Source organism: Brassica napus, chromosome C9 (assembly GCF_020379485.1).
Source record: "Brassica napus cultivar Da-Ae chromosome C9, Da-Ae, whole genome shotgun sequence".
Taxonomy (NCBI): domain Eukaryota; kingdom Viridiplantae; phylum Streptophyta; class Magnoliopsida; order Brassicales; family Brassicaceae; genus Brassica; species Brassica napus.
In genome coordinates this window covers 61,228,686-61,255,266 of record NC_063452.1, presented here as the reverse complement: position 1 = coordinate 61,255,266, position 26,581 = coordinate 61,228,686, and the positions used below count along the sequence as shown (strand labels likewise).

General features: G+C 35.8%; 7 protein-coding genes, 1 long non-coding RNA gene and 1 other non-coding gene across 10 annotated transcripts; 3 read left to right on the top strand and 6 right to left on the bottom strand.

The window, feature by feature from the left end:
• Positions 1–1,578: 1,578 nt before the first annotated feature.
• Positions 1,579–3,637, bottom strand: LOC106440391 (mediator of RNA polymerase II transcription subunit 15-like). Its single transcript, XM_013882037.3, has one exon. The coding sequence runs from the start codon at positions 3,212–3,214 to the stop codon at positions 1,778–1,780; it is 1,437 nt and encodes a 478-aa protein (XP_013737491.1). The 5' UTR covers positions 3,215–3,637; the 3' UTR covers positions 1,579–1,777.
• A 3,850-nt stretch (positions 3,638–7,487) lies between these two features.
• LOC106440392 (serine carboxypeptidase-like 19) lies at positions 7,488–12,236 on the top strand. The gene is made up of 13 exons (XM_013882038.3): positions 7,488–7,700; positions 7,799–7,944; positions 8,077–8,153; positions 8,277–8,399; positions 8,502–8,604; positions 8,683–8,720; positions 8,792–8,893; positions 10,940–11,026; positions 11,116–11,283; positions 11,359–11,430; positions 11,501–11,619; positions 11,757–11,919; positions 12,019–12,236. Exons 1-13 carry the CDS (start codon positions 7,567–7,569, stop codon positions 12,097–12,099), a joined length of 1,413 nt encoding a protein of 470 aa, XP_013737492.1. The 5' UTR covers positions 7,488–7,566; the 3' UTR covers positions 12,100–12,236.
• LOC125593173 lies at positions 8,918–10,395 on the top strand. The gene is made up of 2 exons (XR_007329122.1): positions 8,918–10,029; positions 10,141–10,395. It is a non-coding gene; the product is annotated as an uncharacterized LOC125593173 (long non-coding RNA).
• Positions 12,237–13,998: 1,762 nt separating the features above from the next.
• On the bottom strand, positions 13,999–15,671 carry LOC106440393 (soluble inorganic pyrophosphatase 6, chloroplastic). The gene is made up of 5 exons (XM_013882039.3): positions 15,293–15,671; positions 14,777–15,038; positions 14,509–14,690; positions 14,338–14,436; positions 13,999–14,233 (listed from the first exon to the last, which is right to left on the bottom strand). The coding sequence occupies exons 1-5, from the start codon at positions 15,545–15,547 to the stop codon at positions 14,141–14,143; spliced, it is 891 nt and encodes a 296-aa protein (XP_013737493.1). The 5' UTR covers positions 15,548–15,671; the 3' UTR covers positions 13,999–14,140.
• Positions 15,672–15,749: 78 nt separating this feature from the next.
• TRNAV-AAC lies at positions 15,750–15,823 on the top strand. Its single transcript has one exon. It is a non-coding gene; the product is annotated as a tRNA-Val (tRNA).
• Positions 15,824–15,930: 107 nt separating this feature from the next.
• On the bottom strand, positions 15,931–18,137 carry LOC106440395 (malate dehydrogenase 2, glyoxysomal-like). Of its 2 annotated transcripts, none has more exons than XM_013882041.3 (7): positions 17,881–18,137; positions 17,416–17,655; positions 16,929–17,243; positions 16,757–16,846; positions 16,564–16,683; positions 16,373–16,462; positions 15,931–16,280 (listed from the first exon to the last, which is right to left on the bottom strand). In XM_013882041.3, the coding sequence occupies exons 1-7, from the start codon at positions 17,953–17,955 to the stop codon at positions 16,113–16,115; spliced, it is 1,098 nt and encodes a 365-aa protein (XP_013737495.1). In that variant the 5' UTR covers positions 17,956–18,137; the 3' UTR covers positions 15,931–16,112. The 2 variants fall into 2 exon arrangements, with proteins under 2 accessions (XP_013737495.1, XP_013737496.1); XM_013882042.3 differs by having other exon boundaries at positions 17,437–17,655; positions 17,881–18,136.
• Positions 18,138–18,345: 208 nt separating this feature from the next.
• On the bottom strand, positions 18,346–19,634 carry LOC106440396 (cytochrome b5 domain-containing protein RLF). The gene is made up of 4 exons (XM_013882043.3): positions 19,516–19,634; positions 19,160–19,204; positions 18,834–19,065; positions 18,346–18,768 (listed from the first exon to the last, which is right to left on the bottom strand). The coding sequence occupies exons 2-4, from the start codon at positions 19,196–19,198 to the stop codon at positions 18,491–18,493; spliced, it is 549 nt and encodes a 182-aa protein (XP_013737497.1). The 5' UTR covers positions 19,199–19,204; positions 19,516–19,634; the 3' UTR covers positions 18,346–18,490.
• A 124-nt stretch (positions 19,635–19,758) lies between these two features.
• LOC106440394 (beta-D-xylosidase 3-like) lies at positions 19,759–23,443 on the bottom strand. The gene is made up of 6 exons (XM_013882040.3): positions 22,481–23,443; positions 22,092–22,379; positions 21,831–22,000; positions 21,224–21,672; positions 20,712–21,122; positions 19,759–20,415 (listed from the first exon to the last, which is right to left on the bottom strand). Exons 1-6 carry the CDS (start codon positions 22,916–22,918, stop codon positions 19,847–19,849), a joined length of 2,325 nt encoding a protein of 774 aa, XP_013737494.1. The 5' UTR covers positions 22,919–23,443; the 3' UTR covers positions 19,759–19,846.
• A 178-nt stretch (positions 23,444–23,621) lies between these two features.
• Positions 23,622–26,145, bottom strand: LOC106442595 (histone acetyltransferase of the MYST family 2). The gene is made up of 9 exons (XM_013884262.3): positions 25,787–26,145; positions 25,370–25,458; positions 25,238–25,297; positions 24,936–25,145; positions 24,713–24,781; positions 24,484–24,645; positions 24,305–24,398; positions 24,090–24,232; positions 23,622–24,003 (listed from the first exon to the last, which is right to left on the bottom strand). The coding sequence occupies exons 1-9, from the start codon at positions 26,082–26,084 to the stop codon at positions 23,800–23,802; spliced, it is 1,329 nt and encodes a 442-aa protein (XP_013739716.3). The 5' UTR covers positions 26,085–26,145; the 3' UTR covers positions 23,622–23,799.
• Between the last annotated feature and the right edge of the window lie 436 nt (positions 26,146–26,581).

Genomic DNA, 26,581 nt, shown 5'->3' with positions numbered 1-26,581 from the left:
AAATCCGAAATATCAGATCCGAACCCGAACGCCCACTCCTAGTCTGTCTGTCTAATGGATTTTGGGCTGACGCGCTCAACGCGACTCTAATGCGCGTGAGTTTCTTCTCAAGTAGTTTACATTTTATGTTTGTTTTTTTTAACCACAACATTTTATGTTTGTTTTTTTTGTCAACAACATTTTATGTTTGTTACTTGCCATGTTAGTCTCTGATCGAATTTATGATTGGGAATTGACAAAATGGGAGCACAAATATCTTTTTTATCAAATTATTGATTACACCATCATCTAATATCTCTCCCCATAACACTTGGATCGACGAAAGGTTCTGCATGTACGATATCTCCGATAAACATACTTTCTCCGCAGCACATGACCACAATGAACAATTCTCCCTATAATACGCTGGAACTTCCAAAAAGCTTGCATTATACCATCGGTAAAAAATTACGTTTTTTCGAGAATCGAACTCCGGATTGGATGTAAAAGCTTTTAAAATTTGATTATTAGGCCATGGTGTTTCCACTGGAAACACAAATATCTACCTCAACAAAAGATATTTACATCATTATCAGTTTATAACAGTCAAAAATATTAGTTTTTTTTAAGTCATCAAAAATCTTAGGAAACATAAACACATTTAGAATTCATTTTTCATACACAAAGGAGGATTTTTTTCGAAAACTAACTAATTACTGTTGAGCTGGGAATGGATTTAGTCTTTTAACAAATCAAAGTCATGGGCAAGGTCTACCCAGGGCTGGCTTAGATAGGCGGGCAAGCAGTGCGACCGTTCCGGATCCAATCTGTTGCCTTATATTTCTTAATAGATAAGAGTCCGTTTTTTTTTTTAAAATACATGTATTTTATATTAAGAATAAGAAAAAGGGTCTGATTTTTTTTATATGAAAGTATTTTTTACTTTTAATAATATTTTGAAAAAAATATATCTATCAAATTAAAAAAAAAAAAATAATAGTTTGGAAATTAATTTTCTTTTGCCTCTTGGTCCATGAAACCATTGAGTCCGCCCTGGGTCTACCTAACCAAACTGACCGACATCAATGGATGTAAAGACAAGAAATCAAATTGATAAGATAAATTTGGGTGAAAGAGGAAGAACACAAAATCAATTTGAATCGTCGTGACAAAGACAATTTAGGTTTTACATGGACACCTATGTTCTGGATTGAGACATGTAATTAATATGGCAGCACAATTATACGGACAAAGACTTTAGATGATCTATTAAGAAGATGACAATAAAATGATTGTCGCTTAGTAAAGTTATTTTTCTTTAACAAAAACTGAATGATAAGACACAGAATGGGTCCAGTGGATTAGTTAGTTAGTTAAAGACTTAAGAGTGAGTGAACTTTCATCTTTTAAGAACCAATGCTTCCTCACCTAACGCTCTTTTTCTCGCACAACACATGTCCATACTTGATTTTGGACCACTTTAGACAATGGTATGAACATGAAGCACATCGATTTATAGTCTTAATCAATAAAGTAATTCAACAATAAGTCATACAAGCGAATTAAGGCATAAAAGCTAGAATCTTAACACTCAGTCAATGGATGCACAAGAGACGACGAGACCAAAGAGGTCCAGAAGCATATTTATTATAAATTTAAAACAGAGCTCTAAAAGGAGCTAACTCAAAAGCAAGCACATTCAGATTCCAATTTGATCTCAAACGCTTATACATAAATATTAGTAAATGGATAACAATGTGATCATGACATTCACATCAACATCAGCTCGAGCTCACACTCACACCGAATCTGAACTCTGCGACACTTTGGGTGCCGTGTTAACCACCAATTTCCCATCCGGCCCGGTCATGCCACTAACCGGTTGACCCATTCCCTGGTACTGAAGCTGATGCGGCTGCGGTGGCACCATCATACCATCCCCAGCCACTGTATAGTACACAGGATTCCCCATCTGCGAATACGGCTGCGTTTCATGTAAACCCATTGGACCACTACTCATAACTTGTGGACCACCTGAATACGTTGGCTGTGGTGGTTGAACCACGTTGTAGCCTTGCTGGCTCTGCTGCTCCATGTAGGGATCAGGATGATGCTGTTGGACTCGCTGCTGAACAGGTGGGAAATACCCTTGGTTTCCTTGTGTCGGTGGTCTCATTACGTTATGGTATAACGTCCCTGGTGCTTGAGATTGAGCTGGAATCATGTATACTTGCTGCTCCTGTAGATTCTGCGACGTGGTTGTGTATATGTTGTTCCCTGGAATGGTGTTGTTTCCTTGCCAGTAACCAACCGGAGGTTGTTGATTCGTCTGAGACACCGTCGTCGGTGGAGGAGGAGGATTTTGAGCGTAGGTTGGAGTGAAGTATCGGTCGTCTTCGCTTTTTCTTCTGTACATAGCCTCTTGTTGGAGCTGCTGCTGCTGCATCTGTTGCTGTTGTTGATGTTCTTGATCTCTAATTTGAATCCTCTGAAACTCATGGATCTGTCTTTGAATCTCCGCCGGGTGCTGCTCCGGTGTTATCACCTGTTGATTAACGAACATCTGTGGATCCTGAATAATCTGTTGAGTCGGAGACGGTGGAGCTGGTGGAGCTACAACTACTTTCTCCGATCCGAACAAGAAATCGGCGTTACTCGCCGGAGCGGTTACGGATTTCTCCGATTCCGGCCTGTTAGGGATCGTATTCACCATCTCCCGATCCGATTTCGTCGAGCCTTCGGATCCAAACCCGCCGCCGGAGACGGGAGAAGACAACGGGAAGAGAAACAGACGCATCCTCGCCGGCTTAGAGGACATACGGAGAAGCCGATCGTACTCGTGCATCATGTGCTCGAGATCGTCTTCGTTAGTCACCGAGATCAACGCGTCGAGATCTTCTCCCGGGAGCTGATACTTAAACGAGATCTCCCCGCCTCCGTCTCCCCCGATGACGGCGGAGAGCTTCGAAGCCAGAGCGGGGAACCTGATGCCGCGATCGACGGATAAGATCTTGGTGTCTCCGTTTACGTAGGTGAGCTGGTTATCGTGCGGGCGCGGCTGGATCTTCCCGCCGTAGCTGCACATGAACTTCACCTTGTAGCTATGCGTCTGCTGCTGCTGCTGCTGCTGCTGCGTCTGGTCCTCCCACGGCGGAGGGTTGTCGAAATCGACGTCGCGAGATCTGGGAGACGATTCGGCTGAGTCTGGATACGAGTTGTACGAGAATTTCTCCATCTTCCCCGGAATCGAAATCTGGAGGTAGCGTTGACGAAGACGAAGAAGAAGAAGAGAGGAGTCGTGTGGGTTGTTTTATCATGGGAGGACAAAACGGTGGTGGTTTTGGACAATGCTAACGTGACAGGTTGTCTTGGCGTTTTGGTACACGTGGCGGTTAAGTATGGGTTGGGAGTGATAAGATTTAGGTGACGGAGCTGTGAGGGTAGCTGAAAGTGATGGATTTGATGGACTTTTGCGGCAGTTTGGTGGGACCGGTTAGTGTTTTTAATTGCGTGCTTGATTAGCCATGGTTTTGAGTAGTTGATTGTTGCTGACTATGATTTAGTTAATCACGCCATTTAAATCTATCATTAAGTTTTGTTCGTTGGCCCCAATGATAATGTCTGGCTGGATAATGTAATACACTTTTTATGAAAGCCACCAAAGAATTCACGTGATCTTTGCTTCAAACTTTCCTTTCCAGTACTCAAGTTCATAGTATAAAAATCACAGATTCTCGATTATTGCATTCCAAACAAGCCTAGTGATTCTCTTGTTATCTTCTTGGATTTTCAAGAGATAATTAAAAAAACAAATAAATTTAAAAAAAAACGCAGTGAAAACTTGTAAAAGAGTTTCTACTGAGAGTAAAGAAATGAGAAACAAGAATAGTACTAATACCTCTGAGTCCGAGCAAAATCACCAAAATATATTTCAAAGGTATATAGTTGTTTGCATGCTGAAGCTAAAGTCTGTGCAAGACAATAGTGGCACTGAAACTCATTCCCCAACTCCCGGAACATCTCTTGGATGTGGAGTGAAAAGTAGATTGCTGGAAAGGGTTCTTGCATACTTGAAATCATCATAACGTTTTCCTTCTTTAAACAGCTCATAGGACTTCAGCTTATTAGCTTCATCTCCAGTTTTGGACCGTCTTGGGCTTCAGCTGCCCGTGATTTTCATAGCGACAACTCATCGCATGCTCAATGTCTCCGAGTTTCAGTGACTCGGTTTTTCGGTGAAATTCTAGTCTCGATCTCTACTTCTACTTCACGGCTTTACCTTACTTAACCAGACAATCTCCCGCTTCAAACAACCCTTGTCGGTAAAAGTGGACGTCAAGGATCTTATTCACTAACTAGTTGGCGATCGAAATCAGTGCTCATGCAGGCTCTATATATATATACTCCTTCCGTTTTTAATTGTAAGTAGTTTTGTTTAAAAGCACGAATATTTAGAAAATTATTATTTAAAAGAATATATCATTTAACCAATTAATTCAACCAATTATTAAAAACCTAATATTATTTCATTGGTCACACAATATCCAATAAATGAAAAAGATGCATTGAAATATGTAAACTATTTATATTGTGAAACAAATTATTTTTGCTAAAACTACTTGGAAACGGAGGGAATATAAGATTTCATGTTTAGACGTGCAGATCTCTTATTATTGTTTGTTGCCTCTTTTCTACGTTATTGTTTATTCAAATATATATTAATTTGTTATTTTCTGTTTTAATTTGGTTTTAACAAAGTCACTAGATCTCGATCCGCGCAGATTTTTGTTTTCATTTATTTTTATATAAATATTTTGTTTTCAATTCTAAATTGGTATATATTATAATATATATGTGTCTATCAATTTTTAAAACATAATAAGTTTACGGTATTTTTTTTCATTGAATAGATTGTTTCAAATTTTAACACGTATTTGTATCTTCTTCTATATATATATTTCTGGATTATTATTTCATTATGAAAATCGTGACTCTATATATAAAGATTAATAAAATATTGTTTTATTGTCATATTCAAGGATATCGTAACATTTCACAAATTTAGAAACTTTTAAAAAAATTAAACTTTTCGCTTCATAGATTTATATTATCGAGTAAATAATTAAACATTTAGTTTTTGTTTAATTTTTAAAATAAACTATATAGTTTAAAATTTGCTTTCATTGGTTTAAGGTAGTAAAGATTAATCATTGTTAGATAATATAATTTTTGTTATTTAAAAAAAAATCTTTATAATTTTAAAAGTTAACATCGATAAATATTTAATTATTTAACGTATGGAGATATAATATTATAACATTAAATTATATCTATGTAATTTTTACTATCTATAAATCCAATGGATCATCTATTGTTTAAATCCAATTATTGATAGCCCAATAAAAAATTTTGGTAGGCTCAAAATTTAAATGATAAGATTAGAGATTAAATGTAACATGACTTTCAAAGAATAGACCCATTAGGTCAATTTTTTAAAAAAATCACACATGAATCAAAGTTTACTTCTATTTTAATATATAAGATTCAACTTAATCTAGTTTTCAAGAAATCTATAATCATGCTTTATGGTAAAATCGAATTCGTTCTCTCCGGTTGTCAATATTCATCCATCAAGCTAAGCGTTTCTTTATACTTCAAAAAAATCTTTATTCAGTTTATCCATGATCTTTAGACTTTAATTGAGATAACGTGGGAAATATATTAATTTAATCCAATCATATAGCATGATCAAATATTTAATTAATCATATTTTATAACATGTGCTAATCATCTCATAACTGGTTGGTGCATAATTAATTTAGTCGTATTATAGATCAACTCATGTTTATATTATCATAATTATCTAAATTTTAAGAATCATGTATCTAAATCAAAGAGAACTAATCCAAGAGTTGTTTACTGAAAAGTGGAATTATGAATTGTTGACTTTTCTTTTTGTCTGATCTGACTTTACATAAGTTGTTGTTTGTTGTCACGTTGCCTGTTTTTTTTTTCTTTTCTAAAATTTGATTAATGCTTCTAAAGTTCTAGGATTTCAAAACCCAAAAAACGTAAATTACGTAGATTATGGAGAAAAAAGATTACAAGAGGTCTTCAGCATGGTGCATGGCGTATCATCGAACATGGATTTCATAGGACGGCTCGGAGTGATACAGTCATACGTGCATTCTCATATGATGGTAGAATTGTCGGCTGTAAGATCGTCTATGTAATATTTTTCGTCAAGTAATTAATCAGACGTCTAAAAAAAAAGTTTGATTAACGTTTAAAGAAATAAGGTCGTCCGCATTGGTCCCGGCGGGGCTATACGTGTCTTGTTTTATATAAATAAATGATTTTATTTTATACAAAAATTATCACATGTAATCAAAACTTTGTTTAGTAAACTTAATAGCATGATAGTAAAAAAACTAATGAGTACGAGAGTACATTATAAGATAACAGTGGCATTCTTTCCTTTGTCTCTCCTTTCCACCATTAGTTTAAGATCAAACTTAAGTTTTGATGGTAAAAAATCATAAATTTTAAAAACAATTTAGAAAAAGTATGATCACCAAAATATAGTTATCTTAAGTTTATTAAAAAATGTATATCTAAAATTTATAAGACTTGAATTTTGTAAATATTCTCAATTATATTGATAATTAATTTAAAACTAAAATTTCTGTGAAGAAAATTTCAATTATGTATAAAATACTATATTTTAATGTAAATGATGTTGTCTTACATACACATTAACATAAAAATATATAAAAAAGATTTTGAAATCATATCTTGATATGCATTAGTCAATTAATGGCCTTTATTCAATTAGCCGCGTTAACTGGTCTCTTATTTTTATATTTTTATCTGTTAGTTAACTGGTCTTTTATATATTGGGATAGATATTGTATTTGATTTTCTAGTAAATAATTGGTCTCTACTAGGCCTGGGACTTATTATCCGAGATCCGGATTCGATCCGAGATCCGCTCCGGATCCGCTCTGAAAATAGGATATCCGGGGTGTCCGGATCCGAATCCGGATAGTAAAATCTTGGATCCGTCCAAACCAAATCCGAATCCGGATATTTTAATTTTTAGGTCCGGATATCCGGATCCGGATCCGTATTTTTAAAACACATTAAAATTTTAAATTTCATTAATATTTATATTTGATATATTAATATTTATACATGAATTAATCTTATAATATTATATTTTAGTTTTTACAATATTATAGACATATATAAATATATTTATAAATATTTGATTTATATATTATATTAAAAAATTAGTATTTTTTAAAAAATATATTATTTTTAATTATTTTTACGGATCCGGATCCGGATCCAGATATCCGCGGGTAATAGAATATCGGGACGGATATCCGAAATCCGGATATCTGGAAACCACGAATCTGGATCCGGATCCGGATCCGGGTACCCCGAATTTCCCAGATATCCGGATCCGTGCCAGGCCTAGTCTCTACTCTTTAATTAGCATATCATTCTTCTTTCTTCTCTATTAGCATTCGAGAGTAAAGGTTCCTTTGACCAATTGCTTTGCGACGCAAGGAAGCAGAAAAAATGAGAAATCTTCATTTCCTCATCTTAGTTCTGTTGAGCATCTCGACCTCCATACATTATGTAGTTGTTACTTCTTTGCATGTGAAGTATCTTCCTGGTTTTGAAGGTCCTCTTCCTTTCGCGCTCGAGACAGGGTAATAAAAGTCAACCTCTTAATTCTAATTTTCGTCATCAGAAAGTTATTGATTTCTAATTTCTAGCATATGGATTGAAAATGGAAAAATAATAAAAGGTATGTGAGTGTTGGTGAATCTGAGGATGTTGAGCTCTTTTACTACTTTGTGAAATCAGAGAGAAATCCACAAAAAGATTCTCTCTTGATTTGGCTCACTGGTGGGCCTGGATGCAGCTCCATTTGTGGACTACTCTTCGCAAACGGTAACAAATAGTTTGATTCTACCAGATGAGTTGTGCTGTTTATTCACCTTGGTTTTACATAATCCTGTTTGGTGGATTAAGACGAGTCTTTGAGTTGATGTTTTTTTCCTTTCTCAAAATGGGTTTTGTCAGGTCCTTTAGCTTTCAAAGGAGATGTATATAATGGGACACTGCCTCCTCTGGAGCTAACATCTTTTTCTTGGACAAAGGTGAGAGATTATATACCAACTTTATTAAACCCATTTTTTCCTTTCTATAATTTTTACGTTCAAACAAAAACAAAAAAAACTACACCATTTTTCAAATTTGTATATAATTCATATCCTGTTCAGGTGGCTAACATTTTATATTTGGAATCTCCTGCTGGCTCTGGATATTCTTATGCCAAAACTCCGCGTGCTGCTGAGACGAGCGACACCATACAAATTCATCAAATCGATCAATTTCTTAGAAGAGTTGAGTTTAGTTTCTTTTCTTTCCTTTTTTGTGTGTACTTTGTTGCTGTTTCTTCATTTTTTCTTTCTTAAGCGTCCTTTTATTTTGTTTGCCTGCTGCAGTGGTTGGTGGATCACCCTGAGTTTATATCGAATCCATTTTACGTTGGTGGAGATTCATATTCCGGGCACATTGTTCCCGGAGTTGTGCAACAGATTTCACTTGGTATTTTAATTAGTACTTAGGCTTATTTTCGCCGTTTCTAATAAAGATCTTAATAACATTATACTATATGAAATACAGGAAATGAGAAAGGTCTCACACCATTCATAAGTATTCAGGTATTCTCTTCCCATTTTTTGGATTGAATAATGCGGTTGAGGTTAATAATATCTTCCTATAAATTGAGCAGGGATATGTTCTTGGAAACCCTATAACAAATCTAAACCTTGAATCTAATTATAAAGTTCCATTTGCTCATCGGATGGGACTTATTTCAGATGAGCTCTTTGAGGTAATGTCTATGCACTACAAAAAAAAGACTGTAATACATCACTTAAATTGAATCAGAAAAATAAATGATAGTAATTTGAATTATTTATCAGCAAATGATTCAAAATATGTGTTTTAACATCAATTATAACAAACGATGATACTATTAATTTATTTGACATCACTTTAATGCAATTGATACAAATCTATATTAATTTACATCACTTTTATAAAACTGATAGAAAATATAGGTTTACATCAATTAAATAATCGATACATTCACTAATTTGGATTAACATCACTTATAAAAATGATACAATAGTAACATCATTTCAATAAATGTTGCAAATTTGACATCAATAATAAAATGATACTAACATAATTTTAACTAAAATATTAATATGTGTAGGTATTTCAGTTATGTCGCTTGAATATATTTGATGTTGCAAATTTTATTTTTTACAAATTAAAATACAATATTATCATATGAATTTTATACAGATAAAATCTGTTTATCTGTATATTTAATCTTATAAAGAAAATTTGTATTGCGTTGATATAGAATTTGAATTCATATAATAAATAAGTTAGAAAAATTGATATGTTGAATATTAAAATGATAAATATAGACTAAATGAAGAATTTTAAATCTATATTTAAAAATACTTTTATGCTCATTATAATATAGAATTAATTAAACGAAATAAGTTAGCTAAAAACAGAAATTTACAACTAACGACTTAATTGATAAATATTAGTAGTTAATTTTATAGATTATCTCGTTTGTTTTGTAAATAAAATTGTACACCACTAGATCACCATCAAGATTTTATATACACGTTTGTTACCAAAAAATAGCCATATCTTCTCCTATTTTATCTCAACCACTAACTAGATCACGATCCCTTTTAACTGAATAAAAACAACTGTCTTTTACTTCTTCCTTCTTCTTTTTTACAAAGTTTCTATCTTCCACACACACAATTCTTTAACAAATGTTTTCAACACAGTTTGATATGGTTACGGTTTCTTCTAGGAATTAGAATTTACGTTAGAGCAAAGTTTAACAGAGGTTGAATCTGCAGTTCTGAATATATGATACTTTGGAAACTTTCGTGAAAGGCTGCTATTGTTTACGTCAGTACATCATCGGTTAAGGTTAGTCATCAGTAAGAGTCTTCTGGAAACCTTTCTTTTGATTGATTTTGTATACAAAACTCTCTTTTTCTTATATATATGAATCATGATGATGGTAAATTGTTTTTGCAGAAGCATTCAGTAGTTTCAAGTCTAAGGGAACAGAGATTGATGATAAAAATATGGAGAAAGAAAAAAGAAAGAACAAGAATCCAGATTGAAGAAGCTTTCACAGAAAATTATGTTTAATTAATTTTACGATCTTGTTTTCTTATTTTCATCTTCTGCTTTTTTTGTTAGACTTCTCTCTGTATTGTTTTGTTTTGTTAAACTATATTTTCATTGGAAACGTAAAACTCTAATGAAAAATAATTTATTTAATTGATATATTGATGTAAATTTATCTAGTAGTTGAGAAAATAAAATTATCCACGGCGCATAAAACATAATATTTTAAATCAATAATTATAAATAATAAAAATATTATAAAACTTTTGAAATATGATAATTAATTTAATATTAATTATTAATAAATGATATAAAATTTTAAATCAATTATTAATAAATGATATAAAAATTTAAATCAATTATTTAAATTGATGTCAATATTGACATCATTTTTAAAAAACTGATGCAGCTGTTGGCATCACTTTTCACAATTGATACTTAATAACATCAATTACAACAATTGATGAAAATATTTGTATTTTTTACATCAGTTATTAGTAAAATGATACAAATTATTTGCATCACCACTTTCAGAGTCATTTATATAAGTGATTCAAAATTCCTTTACATCATTTATAAGTAATGCAAAAATACAAAATAAATGATGCTAAACAACTCTTTTTTTGTAGTGATGGTATATGGGGCTGTTGAGACCAACATATGGTTCCAATCTTTTTTTTTCTCACTACTTTTTTTTATGCAGTCGCTTGAAAAAAGTTGCGGAGGAATACACATTAATCTAGATCCGAGTAATGAAAAATGCTTAAATGATCTTCAAGCTTATGATAATGTAAAGATCATAATACCAAACACCATTTGAATATCTATATATCTGATTGCTTTTTTTCCCTCAGACTCTTTGTTTTTGAGTGTTATTAGTGTATCTCGGAGATATATGTAGAGCAGATTTTGTTACCAAACTGCCCAGTAGATTACGTCTTAGGAGACATACCACAAACCTTACGAAACATCAAAACTGGTAGACGGCGAGAACTGAAAGAGTTTTCAGGAAACGATACACCATCATTGCCTCCTCCTAGCTGCTTTGTAAGAATTCTCTTGTTTTGGTTGTTTTCTATATTCATAGGTTTGAAAATTTCTGATTACTTGTTGTCTTCGCAGACTTATAGGTATTTTCTGTCTGCTATTTGGGCAAACGATGAAAATGTACGCAAAGCTCTAGGCGTGAAGATGGTACATATATAAATATAACAAAGGCAGCACAAATAGTGACCAATTTAATGTTAATACCATCATGATGCAGGAGTTAGGAAAATGGAACCGATGCAACATCCAAAACATTCCATATACATTTGATATTGACAATGCCGTTCCATATCACGTGAACAATAGTCGTAAAGGGTTCCGCTCCCTCATCTACAGGCAAGATTTTTGTTTGTTGATGTGACATTGTTTTATTTTTCGAGGGTTACTAATATTACTTAAATATTAGAGACTCAAAATATTATTCATTCTTGGTGTGTAAGTCACAAACTCATATTCTGGAAGTTTTTGAACAGTGGTGATCATGATATGATGGCACCTTACTCTTCAACGGAAGTATGGATCAGAAGTCTCAACTATTCCATTGTTGATGACTGGAGACCTTGGATGATGAGTAGCTATCAAGTCGCTGGATATACAAGGACTTACGCTAATAAGATGACATTTGCAACCATCAAGGCACTAATTTTTGAACCCCATTTCTTTATTCATTCTTCTCCAAAGCCTTTGCAGTAAACATAGTGAAAAGAAAGAGAGATTGATTGTGTGATTTTGCAGGGAGGAGGACACACCGCTGAGTATAATCCTGACCAATGCTCACTTATGTTCAAAAAATGGATTGATGGAGAACCTCTCTAAAGTTTCTCACTCATTTCTCTCTCAAAAGCTTCTTGTCAATTGTCAAATCACAAAACTTATTTTCATGTTCCATTTAAATTGTTCCAAAAACATTAGTTTCATAATAATAACGTCTTTATAAAAAACAGTTCCGTTCACGGTTCCAGTTTATATATTTTAAACACTCTGAATGTTACGTTGGGGTTTCGCCTATCTGAAAAAGCTCAATACTATAAAGCATGCATGTAAAAGTATTTAGACACGTGCAAATAAGATTTTATATAGCACGTAAACATATCAAACAAATATAAAGACAAAAGCAAAAAAAAAAAAAAACAAAAAAAAATGGAAATTAAGAAAATATGATAACAATAAACTCTTACAATGTATAGTAACAGAATGATAATGAAAACAATCATGTTTTTTTTTCTATTGATGCTACACTTGAAATAAATAAATCTCCTGTATATTAATTGAAGAACATTTGAAAAGATGTAACCTCAATTTTATAATAATTAAAAAAAACATTTGCTTATGTGTCAATCAATTATGTAGTTAATTAATTCTACGTGTCAGTTTTACATTAAAATTGAAAAATATGTTGGTCCAATTCGATTTTTATATCTCATTAGAAACATTTAATACCAACTATATGATATCATATGATATTAACTAAAGCAAAGTGACTATTTATTATATATTATTTTCTTAAATAAAACCTACGGAATTACCTAATGTGATTATGATATATATAGTACTTAATGATTTTAAATAATGAAAATTTGCTAATAATTTGTATGTTTTCTATCATTTTTGTTTAATTTTTTTACTATTAAAATAAATTACACAATTACATTAATCATATATTAAAATTTTAGATTTTTTTGTATATGTTCTATTTTGATTTTTTCAAAACAAGTATAAATTACTAAAACTGTTAAAAGTCTCATATAAACTTTTGTGATCAATGTTTAATTTTTTTCTATAATAAGATACAATGATAATAAAATCATATAAATAAATAATTTTATTTTAATAGGTGTTTATGTTAATATATATATATATATATATATATTTCATATCATTTAAATTTAATTATATATCATATACGATAGATAAGATTGATTGTTTTTTATTTATTCTAAAATGGTTGCGAATAAACAAGAGCGGTCATTTGATTTATATGTGCAAGCCAATTTATTACATAATAGTAACTGATTTTTTTAGTTATTTAATATATAATTATTATTTTATTATTTCATATTATGCAGAAAAATATAAAATAAGTATAAGATCTGCACAATGCGCAGATCTTAACCTAAGTATGTATCTCTTTAATAATTTTGAATCTTAAATTATTTTCTAAATCTCAGGCCAAAATAAAAAAAACAAATGAGAATAAACTCAAAAATTAATATTTATATCGAGCAATAACCAAAATGACACAAAAAAGAGAAAAATATCGAAGATAGATATGATTGGCACGTGAACGTAAACTTCTCATAACCATAATTAACTTTTAAATTGCTAAATCATGATATAAAACCGAGCTGACATAGTTTCATTGTAACCAAATAGTAGGCATGAGATTCTTCGACCTAAACGTTAGGTTTTTAAGCGATAAATAATTTTTTGACCAAAAATATTTTCAAAAATGAGATCAGTTCATTAGTAAACAAATTATGTAATTAACAAAAAAAAAATTTAAAATTTTTTAAGGGTTAAATATATTAATTTGATCAATAATATAATTTTTTTTCCATGCGATATTTCTTAAATAATTTTCATATAACTTGCGTAAATCTTATTAATTCTAGTTAATTAATAAAAGCTCCGTTTGATGGCAGTCACAAAGCCTGGTTTCATGTTCAATATAATTATTTTTTTCAGAATGTTTTTATTATCTCACTCAGTCATCAATGGTGAAAAATAAAATCTCAATGTTTAGATCTCTCTTTAGAAAGAGAGAAAAACAAGAATGATGTAGGACTCATGAGTCTGATCAAAATCAAATTATTCGAGCTCATGACAGGACATTGCAAAGATATGATTGTTAAACTGTTCAGAAAAGTGAAAGGTCTCCAGCATCAACTGATCTCTTCACAAGCTTAGCCCATGATTCATTCGTTTCATGGATGATCTTCAAAGCATAGTCCTGTAACAAAACACCAAAGCGTAAGTGTTATAGCTAAGCTCCTCTCAGTTTCAGTACCAAACATGAAGCTACACCACAAGAGAAATATATAGAAAGGAACTTACTTTGTTTGCTGGTTTGTCTCCAAGACCAAACCTGTTAGCAGGCTTTCCATCTGGGATCTTGTAGTCCCTAAACCAATCTCTAATGGCTGTCAATGTACCCTGCATCCACCAGTCAAGGATCAGAAACCTGAGAATTTTAGACCGTCTTCCACTACTAGATTCAGCACTTACAGGGAAATGCTTCTCTACGTCATCAACATCATTGACAAGATGAGCTTTAGGGTCATCCAAAGAAATGGCAACAATCTTCCAGTCCAGCTCCCCTTCATCAATCATAGCTAAAGCAGCCAAAGGCTTGATCTTTAGAACCTCTCCTATCTTCCTTTGGGCTTCCCCAATCTCAACAACATCAACTACATACAAATCCCAAAACCCAAGAACATTAATTAAGCTTGTTACAACATTCTAGTAAGATTAAAAAAAAAGAGATAGTAATCACCTGGATCATTATCACCAAAAGCTCCTTCAACTTCAGGGTTAGCCTGAGATGGATCTTCCCATGTCTGTGGAAGCAACCCATAGTTCCAGTTTATGTTGTACGGATAGTATCTGAGCTTTCCCTTCTTGGTGTCTTGCTTAATAGGAGTGTAGTCTTCATCAGTAGCAACCTCCATCTTTGCTTTAGACTCTTTAGGGATCTCAACTATGAAGTTGAAAACTCCATCTCCTAAGGCCAATGGTATATCATGCCATGGAGAAACCTACACAAATATGAAGAAACAGAGTGATGTAATCAAAAGCATGTCAACGTGTTAATCTTTAGTTACATTGATGTCTATTGGTAACTATAGTAGTAATCCAATTAGCAATGTGAAAGATCCATAGAGCATAAAGAGAACAAAAGGTTTGAACTTTAAGCACAGAGAGACACAAAAGGTTTGAACTTTAGCACAGAGAGACACAAAAGGTTTGAACTTTAAGACAGAGAGACACAATAGTAAGAGAGAAAAGGAACCTTCTTTCCGGAGCTACCATCGAGGAAGAAGACGCGGTAATCTAAGGTTTCGGATTGACCTTCTTCTTGAACCTTGGTCTGAGGATTGTATATGGCGCTGCAAGAGAAGGTTTGCTTCGATTTCAACACCAAAGCTCTTCTGTTGAAGGATAGACATGATGTCTTGGCCGGGAGAAGGAAAGCTCGTTTGGAGAGGAAACAGGAGGTGGGTTGGGTAGTGGCTGCAGCTGCAGTGAGCACTCTTGTGGCTGCCATTGTTGTTGGAGAGATTGAGAATGTGGTGATTGGCCTTTCGTTTCACTCGCTGGCTGCTCTCTCCTTTATTCTCTTTACGGAGACGACAAAAGTTTTATTTAAAAAATACATTATAGATCACGTGGGCTTTGTTGTCTGGTAGGTGATACCAACTTCTAAAGAGTAGTAAAAGTATTTTAATGATTGGTTGTTCAAACGTAAAGGTTTCGTGGTGTAGTTGGTTATCACGTCAGTCTAACACACTGAAGGTCTCCGGTTCGAACCCGGGCGAAGCCAATTCTTTTTCCTTTTTGTTTTCACCTTTCAGACGTGTTACACCGCAAAGACGTTTTCTTTCACATGATGTTTGTCATTTTAGTTACGACATTGCCATTTTCTAGAGCTTTGAGCGTGTGAACATCCTCTTACAACTTTTTTCAACAAGGTCAGTCCAATATAGAAGTACATGTAACGTCTATGAAGAAGAAGCACAAGGACACATGCATGATTGAGTGAGTAGTACATGATCATAAGGATTTTAATAAAACCATCTTTATTGTCTTTCTGGTTGATTTATTCTCAGTTATCATTTCCTGATGAAGTCGACACCTTTCTGAATACTTCCTGCTAACTCTTCTTTTGCTTTCTCCAGACCAACCCTTTCGTATTCGTTCAAGGGTCCAAGCTGATACACTTCCTCTGCTCCTGTACGTCCAAGACGCACTTTCGTTGCAAAGAAAGGTAACTCTGTCACCTGTGGTGTGAATCGCCATTAGAAAATCAAGAATCGTTAGAGCCTTTTCATTTGAAGATGTAAAACTGAAAAGCCTTTTGAGGATTTACAACCTGTGAAGCAACGAAAGAGCATTCAACCACATTCGCATCTCCTCTTAACCCGCGAAGGCAAGCATCCGCAAACTTGGCTGCAGCATATGCCTATAGTAGTAGTAGTACATTTCCACATATATTCATGACATTTTCAATAGGGTTCTTCTAATGATGTTTTAAAAAGTAAGTTGGTTTTTGCTTTTATATACCATTGAAAGTGTTGCTGATCCAGCTCCAGCTTTTGCCTCCACTACTTCAGTCCCACCGTTTTGAATCCTGTTCGTGAGATACTCTGTTTCCGAAGGTGTAAAACTACTAGGTGGTTTCACCTGAGGCAAAAAAAAAAAAAACATCAATTAGCAGATCAGTTGATTTAATGAAAATGTCCTATTGATATGAAACCTGTGACAATAGTGGCAAGATCGTGACTCCGGCGTGTCCCCCAACCACTGGTACATCAACTTCTCTTGGATCAAGTCCAAGAACTTCAGCCTTCACAAGATTGAGCAGTAAGGTCAAATCTTGATGATTGAATAGAAGTCAACAGAACCATGTAAAAGACATTATCATATACCACAAAGGTGTTGGCACGAGCAACATCGAGTGTAGTAACACCAAGGAGCTTCTTAGGATCATAAGTTCCAGCTTTCTTGAAAACCTCAGCGGCAATAGCCACAGTGGAGTTCACGGGGTTACTAATCAAGTTGACGATAGCATTTGGACAGCATTTCGCTACTCCCTCACATAGCGTCTTAACAATCCCAGCATTGATTTTAAAGAGATCATCGCGTGTCATCCCTGGTTTCCTCGGCACACCAGCTGGTATGATCACAAGATCCATACCCGTTAGGGCGTCCTCAAGTTGCTTGGCTCCCAAGAATCCTCTAACCTAAAAAACCAATCAAGAGTATGTCCTTACTCGAGACATCAGCAAGAAGTAAGTTATGTTATGATAGCTTCCAACCTTTTTTTTTTTTTTTTGAGAAAATTTTAAAGTAGTGCCATTGTAATTTTTAATTATATTAGAAACTCTATGAATTAATATTTGATAAATTACGAACTTCCAAAGTTGAGGTACGTACAACAGCTCCAGTGTCCATATGGCTGACGTCAGCAGTGACTCCGGGAGCATTGACAACATCGTAGAGATGAAGTAAAGAGACGAGAGGGTTCATCTTCATTAGCAAGGATAGTGATTGTCCTATTCCACCTGCAGCTCCAAGTATTGCTACTTTGAATCCTGCTTTCCCGCCTTTCCCTCTGCAGTTTTCTCTTCCCATTACAGAGTTCTTCTCCTCCATCTAATAAACCACGAAGAATAAAAAAACAAAACTCACTTTCAGTCCTAGAAGGCTTCAATGGAGGAAAAAGGATTGGTCTCTAATGGCATAAAAAAATCTCCTCCGCTAGTAGAAACAACTACTGAAAGTCAGTTTTGTTTGAGAGTGGATGCAAACTATTATGGTTTAGAAACAACAGAACATTGAAGAATCAAAGAAGTTAACTTGACTTAGAAGCAAAGAAACCTGAGAAGTGAAAGAAGGTTGAAGATGAGCTGATATCATAGCAATCCTCTGGCTGGCATCTCCACGAAACTCCATTCTTGTCTTCTCTTTCTTTGTTTTGCTCTCCTTAGAAAGCTGGCAAAGAGTTTTGATTTTGTATGTCAGAGAAGTGTGAGATGACTTAAAATATGGGGACTAGATTGAAAGAGTATGACGTAAACATTTCTTATTTCTTGCAAATTATTTTATGAGTTTTGATAATAATAATTTGTGTGGAAAGGAATGTTGTTCACATTTAGGAACTAGGAAGCTTTCCTTATCCCTTTATCTTCTTTATGGTGCACTCATCTCTTGACCGTTGTGGCTAGATGATGCTGCAAATTTAGCTTTACAGAAGTCCACAAAGGCTGAATTGAACTCTATTATCATCTGCTCCTCTATTGTATTGTATTATAAAATAAAGTGTTGTGTTAATCACATACTGTGTGATCAATGAATGATTCACATTGACATCAAAAGTCTAATACACAGTACAAAGTTGTGACCAGCGTTTTCATTTGAATAATCAAAATGTAAACACTTATTTGACTTAAGAATAATCTGTACGAGTAAATAATTATCTCAAACCTTTTTAGCATTTGCTCATCACTTTGGAGTCATCCAAAACTCCAACAAGGCATTTCTCAAGCAAGACATCAAAATTGACCCAAGCATGGTACTTGTTGAACAACAACGTACCGTCTCTCCCAACGGCTTTCATCAACATATCAACACCTCCGGGATGAAAATTCATGTAAGGTGATATGTTGTACACGCGTCCTTTCAATACAGTCCACATCGAATCTCCTGATTTGTGTTTCTTAACTTCGTCCATTGATATAAGCCTCCTGTTCGACTCTCCCTTCAGGCCTGCACAACAATATTGTCCCTTTCATCAAGATGCATTTAAGGGAAAGAAGCGAAAGGCATTTTACCTGCAAGATCGGGATGCGTTCGAGTAAGTTTGAGCCAATCCATTTGGCTATAACCCTTTTCAAATGGGACTTTTGTACGAGTTATAGGCTTTCTAGCTTTGAGAATCTCAGATGAAGAATCAGTCACCGTGAAAGACAGAGATCCAACTGTGTTTTCCTTAAGGACAATGCTATCTACATGTGATGCAAGATCCTTTGCCTCTAAAACAACTTCACTATCAGGTTGAACAGCCTTTAAAACGGGACAAACCAAGAATCAATCATCATAAAGTCTAAACCTTTCATGATTTTTATCCTGAAGAAACTAAGTGCCCAACTCAACTCACCTTTGAGAATGTGAAATCATCATCCTTAGTAGTATCCATATTGAGCTGCAAAAACACAGGTTTGAGCTATAAGTTTGTATTCAGTTCGAATTTAAAACACCAGCAGCTCTCTCTATATCACTCTGGAGAATAAGAAGAAAGATCTAAACAGAGAGATGATTCATCCAACTTCACATAACAACAAAGTCTTCATAGAAGAAAAGGTAAGAGACAAAACAGAGTCTAAAGATACAGACTTTATAGAATGGAACAGTTAAAAGCAGAAGAGTTCATTTCACAAACCAGCCATGCAAATTCTGATTCATGAATCCATTATCAAGCAATCAACAGAAACCCAGAAGAAGAAATCGAAATACCTTGTAGATCTGAGAGAGAGTAGAAATCGCTTCTGCCTCCGGAAACCGAGAATCGAATTAGAAAACAGAACAGTGTAAAAAAAAAAAAAAAAAAAGATGAGCCAGGAGAGATCTAATGCAAAATTCGGTTAGTACCAGATTCGAGTCGGTTTAATTCGGTTAGATTGCTTTGGTCCGGTTAAGAAATCACATTTTAGTTTAAATGGAACTTTGGACTTATTATACGATCCGTGTGAGAAGATAAAGAAGTAACAATAAGACTTCAATGAATTATCATTTCTTGTAGAAACTAAAACATTGAAAACAAATATAAAACGAATTTTCATTCACATCAGATCCTAACAATCAAGGAGTACTTCAAGCTTCCGACATGTAGAACATGTACCCCCAAAGCGATCTTACTCTTCCCTGTTTCATCAACCACACTCAGATCTTTACACACGTCCACGTTAAACCTAACCACCGCCTTTTCCTTCTTCCCCAGACCAACCTTCTCGAACGCTAGCAGATGCTTAACCGGCGACCTGTGCACAGCCGGCGGCGTCGTGAACAGAAACACCGTGTCGGTCCCTTCTCTCTCTCCCGCGTTCCTTACTCTTAGCTCGACTTCGATGGTCTTCCCGCAGTAAGGTCCGGTCGCGTCCACCGATTGGCACTTTGAAGTTCGGCAAGGGTGGCTCTTGGCTAGACCGAGAGAGACGAGCCGTTGGGGTTTGATTAGCCGGTGGTTGAAATGAGTGTAGCTGATCCCGTCTCCGAAAGCGTACACTGTTTCTCCGGTGTAGAACCGGTAACTCCGACCCGGGTACCCGGTTGAGTTATCAGCTCTCATGTTCATGTTCGACATCGGAAGGTTCTCCACGTACGACTGAGGATACCAAGTCATCGGCAACTTTCCGCCTAAACCGTAAACCAAAAAACAAAAAATAACCGGTTAACTAATTATAATCGTATAAACCGAACCAGTTTAATTTAGAGAACAATGTGTTTTCTTAAACCATGATTAAACCGAATTCTTAGAGTGAGGTTTTTATCGGAAATTAAGAAACTGTTTCTTAACTTTTAACTAAAAAAAAGGTAAGAACCTGTTCTTAAAGTCCTTATTTAAGAACCGATTTTTAGTTTTTTGAGTTAAAAGTTAAGAAACAGCCGCTAAGAACCCCATCCTAAGAACCCCGGGTTAATCATACTCTTACTCGGGTTATGACGACCGAAGATGACGTCAGCGATGGCGAGACCACCTGCTTGACCAGGAAACCCGACCCACATGATGCTTGTGATCTTCGGATCGTTCTTGGCGAAAGTAACGTCTAATCCTCCACCGGACATGATGACTAGCACCACCGGTCCTTTCGCAACCTTAGCCACCTCGGTCACAAGCTGTTGCTGCTTTCCGGGAAGGAACAAGTCGACTCGGTCATGGTCCTCCCTCTCGATTGATAGATCTGTTCCCATCACTAGCACAACCGCATCAGCTGAAGCCGCTAGAGAAGTGGCTGAATCTATATCCGCCTCCGTGCACGCCACGTTAGGACATGCCATCTGATACTTCGCCCACACTGTTTCCACTAGTCCTTGAAGTGGCGTTGTGTACTTGCACGGTACGCCTGAAGAATATTTTTTAAAAAATAAAACGATGTCGTTTTTAATATTTAAGCTAAGTATGAAGCGTCGAGGTTAATGGCCACTTGAGTTAATTTTAATTTACCGTGGTAGTTTCCGATCATTGTATCAGTGACATTAGCGTTTGGTCCGATCACTGCTAGCGTTTTGATAGCAAAAGGTGAGAACGGAAGCGAACCAGGAGAGTTCTTGAGCAAGACAATGCCTTGCCTTGCGGCTTCTCTAGCGAGTTCTTGGTTCTCGGCCGTGCAAACGTCCTGAGGACCAAGATTACCGTAGGGCTGCTTCTTGGGGTCGCCATTGAAGAATCCTAAACGCATCAGAGTCGCAAAGTTGTTTGAAATCGCAGTGTCAACATCTGTTTCGTTTACCAAACCGGCCTTGACCGCACTCATTGCGTGTTGACCAGTGAAATGATCACAGTTCAAATCCAAGCCTGCCAACATGGATTTAGCCACAGCTTCCTCTGGAGTCTTGGTATAGTGTTGGCTTGCGTAAATCACTTCTACTGAGTCACAATCCGAAACAATGTACCTAATAACAAAACCCCCCCAAAAAATTTAGATTAATCTTAATTAAAAAAATTGACAATTTAAAGGTCATACGATTTATATATAATAAAATTTGGGAGATAATATGAATGTGTTGTGCCAGAACCGGCCATGTCTATGATTTGAGAAAAGAAACCTTACCCATTTAACTTCCACTGACCACGGATCACACCAGAAAGCAGGTCAGGATCAGCGCATGTCGGTTTACCGTTAACTTGGTTGTAAGAACACATGACACTAGCTACATTCCCATCAACCACACAGCTCTTAAACGGTGGTTGAAACGTATCATCCATATCTTGTTGGTTCACCTAATCCAACACAAAGCAAGATAGAAATGTATTTGGTGTGACCAATAACAATATTCTAAAGAATACAAATGTTCTCTATCTTTTTTCTTACCACAGAGTTGAAAGTGTAACGATGGACGCCTTTCCAGTTATCAACATCATAGGCCGTGTAGTGTTTGCAGCAAGCCGCAACTTTAAGAAGGTTAGGATCTCCACCGTCTGTTCCCTGAAGACCTTTAACATAAGCCACCGCGTATTTGCTCACGAGCGTCGGGTCCTCGCCGGGTGTCTCTTGTCCTCTTCCCCATCTCGGGTCACGGAATATGTTCACATTCGGTGACCAAAACGTCAATCCAGCTGCTCCAACGTTGTACATTGCCCTCGCCTCCGTCGACACAACCTTAAAACCATGCCACAGATTAAAAGTGTTATTGAAAACCTATAAGCATGAAAAATGACTTTTGTCTATTACTTGTGCACAAAGAAAGAAAATCTTCTCACCTTGCCAATTGCTTGGAAGAGAGATACGTTGAAGGAAGCAGCGGTAAGAATGACTTGAGGGAAGCTAGTTGCGCCAGGGACAGGACCGGTGAAGTTAGAACCACCTCCGACATCAGAGACGCCGTGAAGTGCCTCCGACCACCAGTTATAATCTGGAATCCCAAGACGGCTCACCCCTGTAGCTTTGCTGACAAGAAACCCGATTTTCTCCTCCAAAGTTAATCTTCCGACAAGATCGGTGACTCGTGCTTCGGCATTCAAACCAGTGTTGCAGAATCCGTAACCGGTTAGAGAAGGGTTTTTGGTGACGTCACATGCGAACTTTGGAGAAGAAGACTGGGCGTTCGATGGCTTGGAGATGAAGAAGAGGATACTTAGGAGAAGTGTGGAAACAGAGGAGAGTGCTCTGTTTCCTTTTGTTTGCATAGGATAACTCATTGCTTTGTGTTTTTTTCTGGTTTGTGTGTGTTTTGTTTATCAACAATTTGACACTGTTATATATACATGCTAACAAAACTGGTACGTTGGTTGGAGATTTTGCTATTTTAGGATTTGAATTTTAGAAAGTCCTATATGTGCTGGAATTTTATCTAGATAGAAATGTTATCTTTTTTACTTATCCTTCCAGATCGACATGTCAAATTTTCTATTTTGGGTAGAAGATTTGACTGCTTTCCGGCTTTCAAAATCTGACATCAGCAGCATTTTCAGCAACTCTGTTCAGTTGAGAATATACGGCTGTCTCATAATTGGTTGGCGGTAAATCTACCTTACACGTTAAATAAAAAAAAGGGTACTAAAGTATGTAACAAAAAAACACAAATTATCAAAAAGAAGAAGGATTTTTAATTGGCTGTCATGTTAATCTGGTAATCTAGTGACCAACCGCTAGACTGAGATTCCATGTGTATGTAAGAAACTATTGAATATTGGTAACGACTGGTCATCAAATTCTATAAAACCTATAATAAGAAAAGTGTAGGTTCGTTGTTGTTGACGATGTGGACCGGATAACATAGACATGATTGAGTTGGCTTTTATCTTGGAATATTAACATGTGACTGATTCTTGCCGTTACAGAGAAGAAAAAAAACTAATACATTTGCATTCCTAATAGAAACATGGAAATATATTAACATAGTTTAAAATAAACGCTAATTATATTAGAGCAATGAAGCTGATTCAAATTCTCGATTCATAAGGATTTGTCATAAACAACACTCTAAGTACAGTTAAAACATTTACAAGCAAACTACACAGACATTTTAGGAGAAGAATAGTGTACTTAACTTTTATATAAAGGAGACACTTCAAACTTTTTAACTTTGGTCCTTGTAAGGTGTCCAAATCAGTTTGCTAACATCAACATCAAGACCACCTCGTCCTGCAGCTTTCAGATGTCGGTCCAGAACCTTTGGATCCGCACATATCACGTGTTGCCCTTTCCTGTATTGTATCAGCTCTAAGCTCTGAAGCGTGCTTAATATATCCTCCGCTTTGATTGCTGTCATGTCGCTCAGCTCCTACATCATCATTATGTGTTTGGATTCTTAGATCTCAGAGAATAACCTTAAATAGTTGTTTCCATCAGACTAAAACACAATCTAACCTTAATAGAAATGTTTCCTTTATGTTTCTTCAAGATGTCTAGTAGAACACGAGTCCAGTAACCTCTGTAGCTTAGTAAGCCTAGATCCGATAAGGGTCTCTCCGGTGTCCCAACTTTTCCCTCTTTCTTTGACAGTTCATAAGCTGCAAACTCACAAGGACAATTTGTTATACATCGAGAAGAAGAGAATTGTCAAAAGTGATAAGAAAACTCACAGAAGGCTATTAAGAATTTGCCGTAGCCTTTTCTTTGGTACGGAGGAAGAGTTAGAATGCACGCCAAGTTATAAGCTTCTTCCGAATGTTTTTCCTGTACCAAACAGAAGTTTACATTTTTATCAACAAACCGAACAAGCTGAAACCAAGCATATTAATAGACGTTGCCTATGTTTTACCTTTGAAAAGTATCCAACCATGTGGCATCCTCGATCATCACATTCGCAGAGAACGTAGAACAGAAACAAATCAACATCGTAGTAAAGAGTCTTGTGGTCAAGAAATAACTTCGCCAGATAACAGAGATTCTGTGCATAGACTTTGTTCTTTTTGCCATCTACCTGCAACATCAGGGTAGGGTCAGTTAAAATGTATTAGAATAAAAATCTAAACATCACGGTGTATTACCTCAAACATTGACAAGGTACCACTTCGATAGATTTCATCACCAGGGGGGTGTTTCAGATCACACTTCCTCTGCAGGGAAAAAGCAAGGCGATTATTCAAAAAGCTAAAAGAACCGTGAACATAGAATATTGTATTGAATAAGCTCGCACAATGAATATATATACTCACAGAACATCATACATAATTTTTTTTTTAAAAAGGGGGACAGAAGAGAGCTGCTCACCATATGCCTTTGAAGCTGCTCTTTGCGCTTCATGAAATTGAGGCAAAACTCACAAAAGAAGAGCTTCACACAGTCGTTGTACTCCGGTGGAAATGGTGAGAAGTACCAAGTCTCAATCTCGTATTTTCCAAGCTCAATCGTTGCTATGTTCTTGACCTTAGTGAACTCTTCATGTTCACGCAAACTTGCTGCATCCAGCTCTTCATGACCCTAAATGAACAATTTCAAAACACAGAATATCGAGTCAACATAAGTGATAAGCCTTACGTTTCTAGGATCAGTGACATGCATTAATGACTGACCTCTACATGTGTCTCATCGATCTTCCGCTTCTGGTGACGCGTCATCTTCAAGCTCGTCACCTAAGAAACCACAGACACACTTGTTAATACAAATGAAGCATTACGCAACTAAAACTGAGAGGAAAAAACTACCTTGTCTTCCACTTTTTCATCAACGGCGCATTCAACTGAATCAAGATCCAGTTGATCCAGGTGAGTCCATTCATCCAGCCTCCTGTTAACTGCAGTCTCAAAAAAACAAATCCTGAACATCACTCAAAACACACACATTGTTGATCATAAGATTTCACAAAACACCAACTTTATCATCTTAAGAAGCAGAATCTAATGCAGGATTTGAGCTCCTTCTCCAATCCAAAAATGATCCAATTGACAAAGGCGTGCAATTTAACAAACAAATCATGAATCAAACACAAGCCCTTTGCTAAAGTTCAACCCTTTGGATGTTCACCATTACAATTCAACGAAGATTTAATACACTGCACATCATGATCCAAACACGTAACCCTAGAAATTCAAAAACTTGGTAAAGAGTTAAAAACGACATACACTCTGTGTAGTGAACGTAATACTCGTAATCATTTGGGCCGCCGTTATGAATCCTCCGCCGCTCGATTACTTTGACCGGATGGAGTTTTCCGTCTCTCCACCGGCACAGGACACGAGTACCCACTTCGAGCGGAAGCATCCCCATTTTCCTCTTCTTCGACGGATCCGCCGACTCTGCGATCGCCTGATTAGTTGCTAAAGGAGGTTGATTCAGAGATGCATCGCCGCCGTTCGTTGCCGGAGGATTGCGATTCGACGAGGCGGTGCCGTTGGTATCTGATTTCGCAGACGGTCCCATTCTTCGGTCGGGTCAGACGTTCCCGGGTGGGTCTGTTTCTCTCATACGAGTAGAGACAACTCTATAATATCAACGTAAACAACAACTAGTCCTGGGTTCGCGGGTCAACCCGCCCCCCCCCAACCCGCGGATCGTTTTTTTTTTTTAGTTAAAATTTCGACCCGTTCAACCCGCAAAGCAATAAACTAATACCCACATCCGTCCCGCTTTATTTTGCGGGTAAACCGCGGGATCCGCGGGTTATATTTTTAATTAAAAAAATAATTATTTAATTAGTTTTTCTTTAAAATAATATATTTATAAGTAATTTTTTATATTATTTTTTAAAAATTTAATTATTTTTAAAAAAAATTAATTACTTTTCTAAAAATATCGAATTTTTCAAAAAAAAATTTTTTTTTTATTTTATTTTGCGGGTTGGCGGGTATCCGCAAATCAAAATCCACCAACCCGCACCCGCCCCGCAAAAAATAATCTTAACCCGCACCTACACCCGC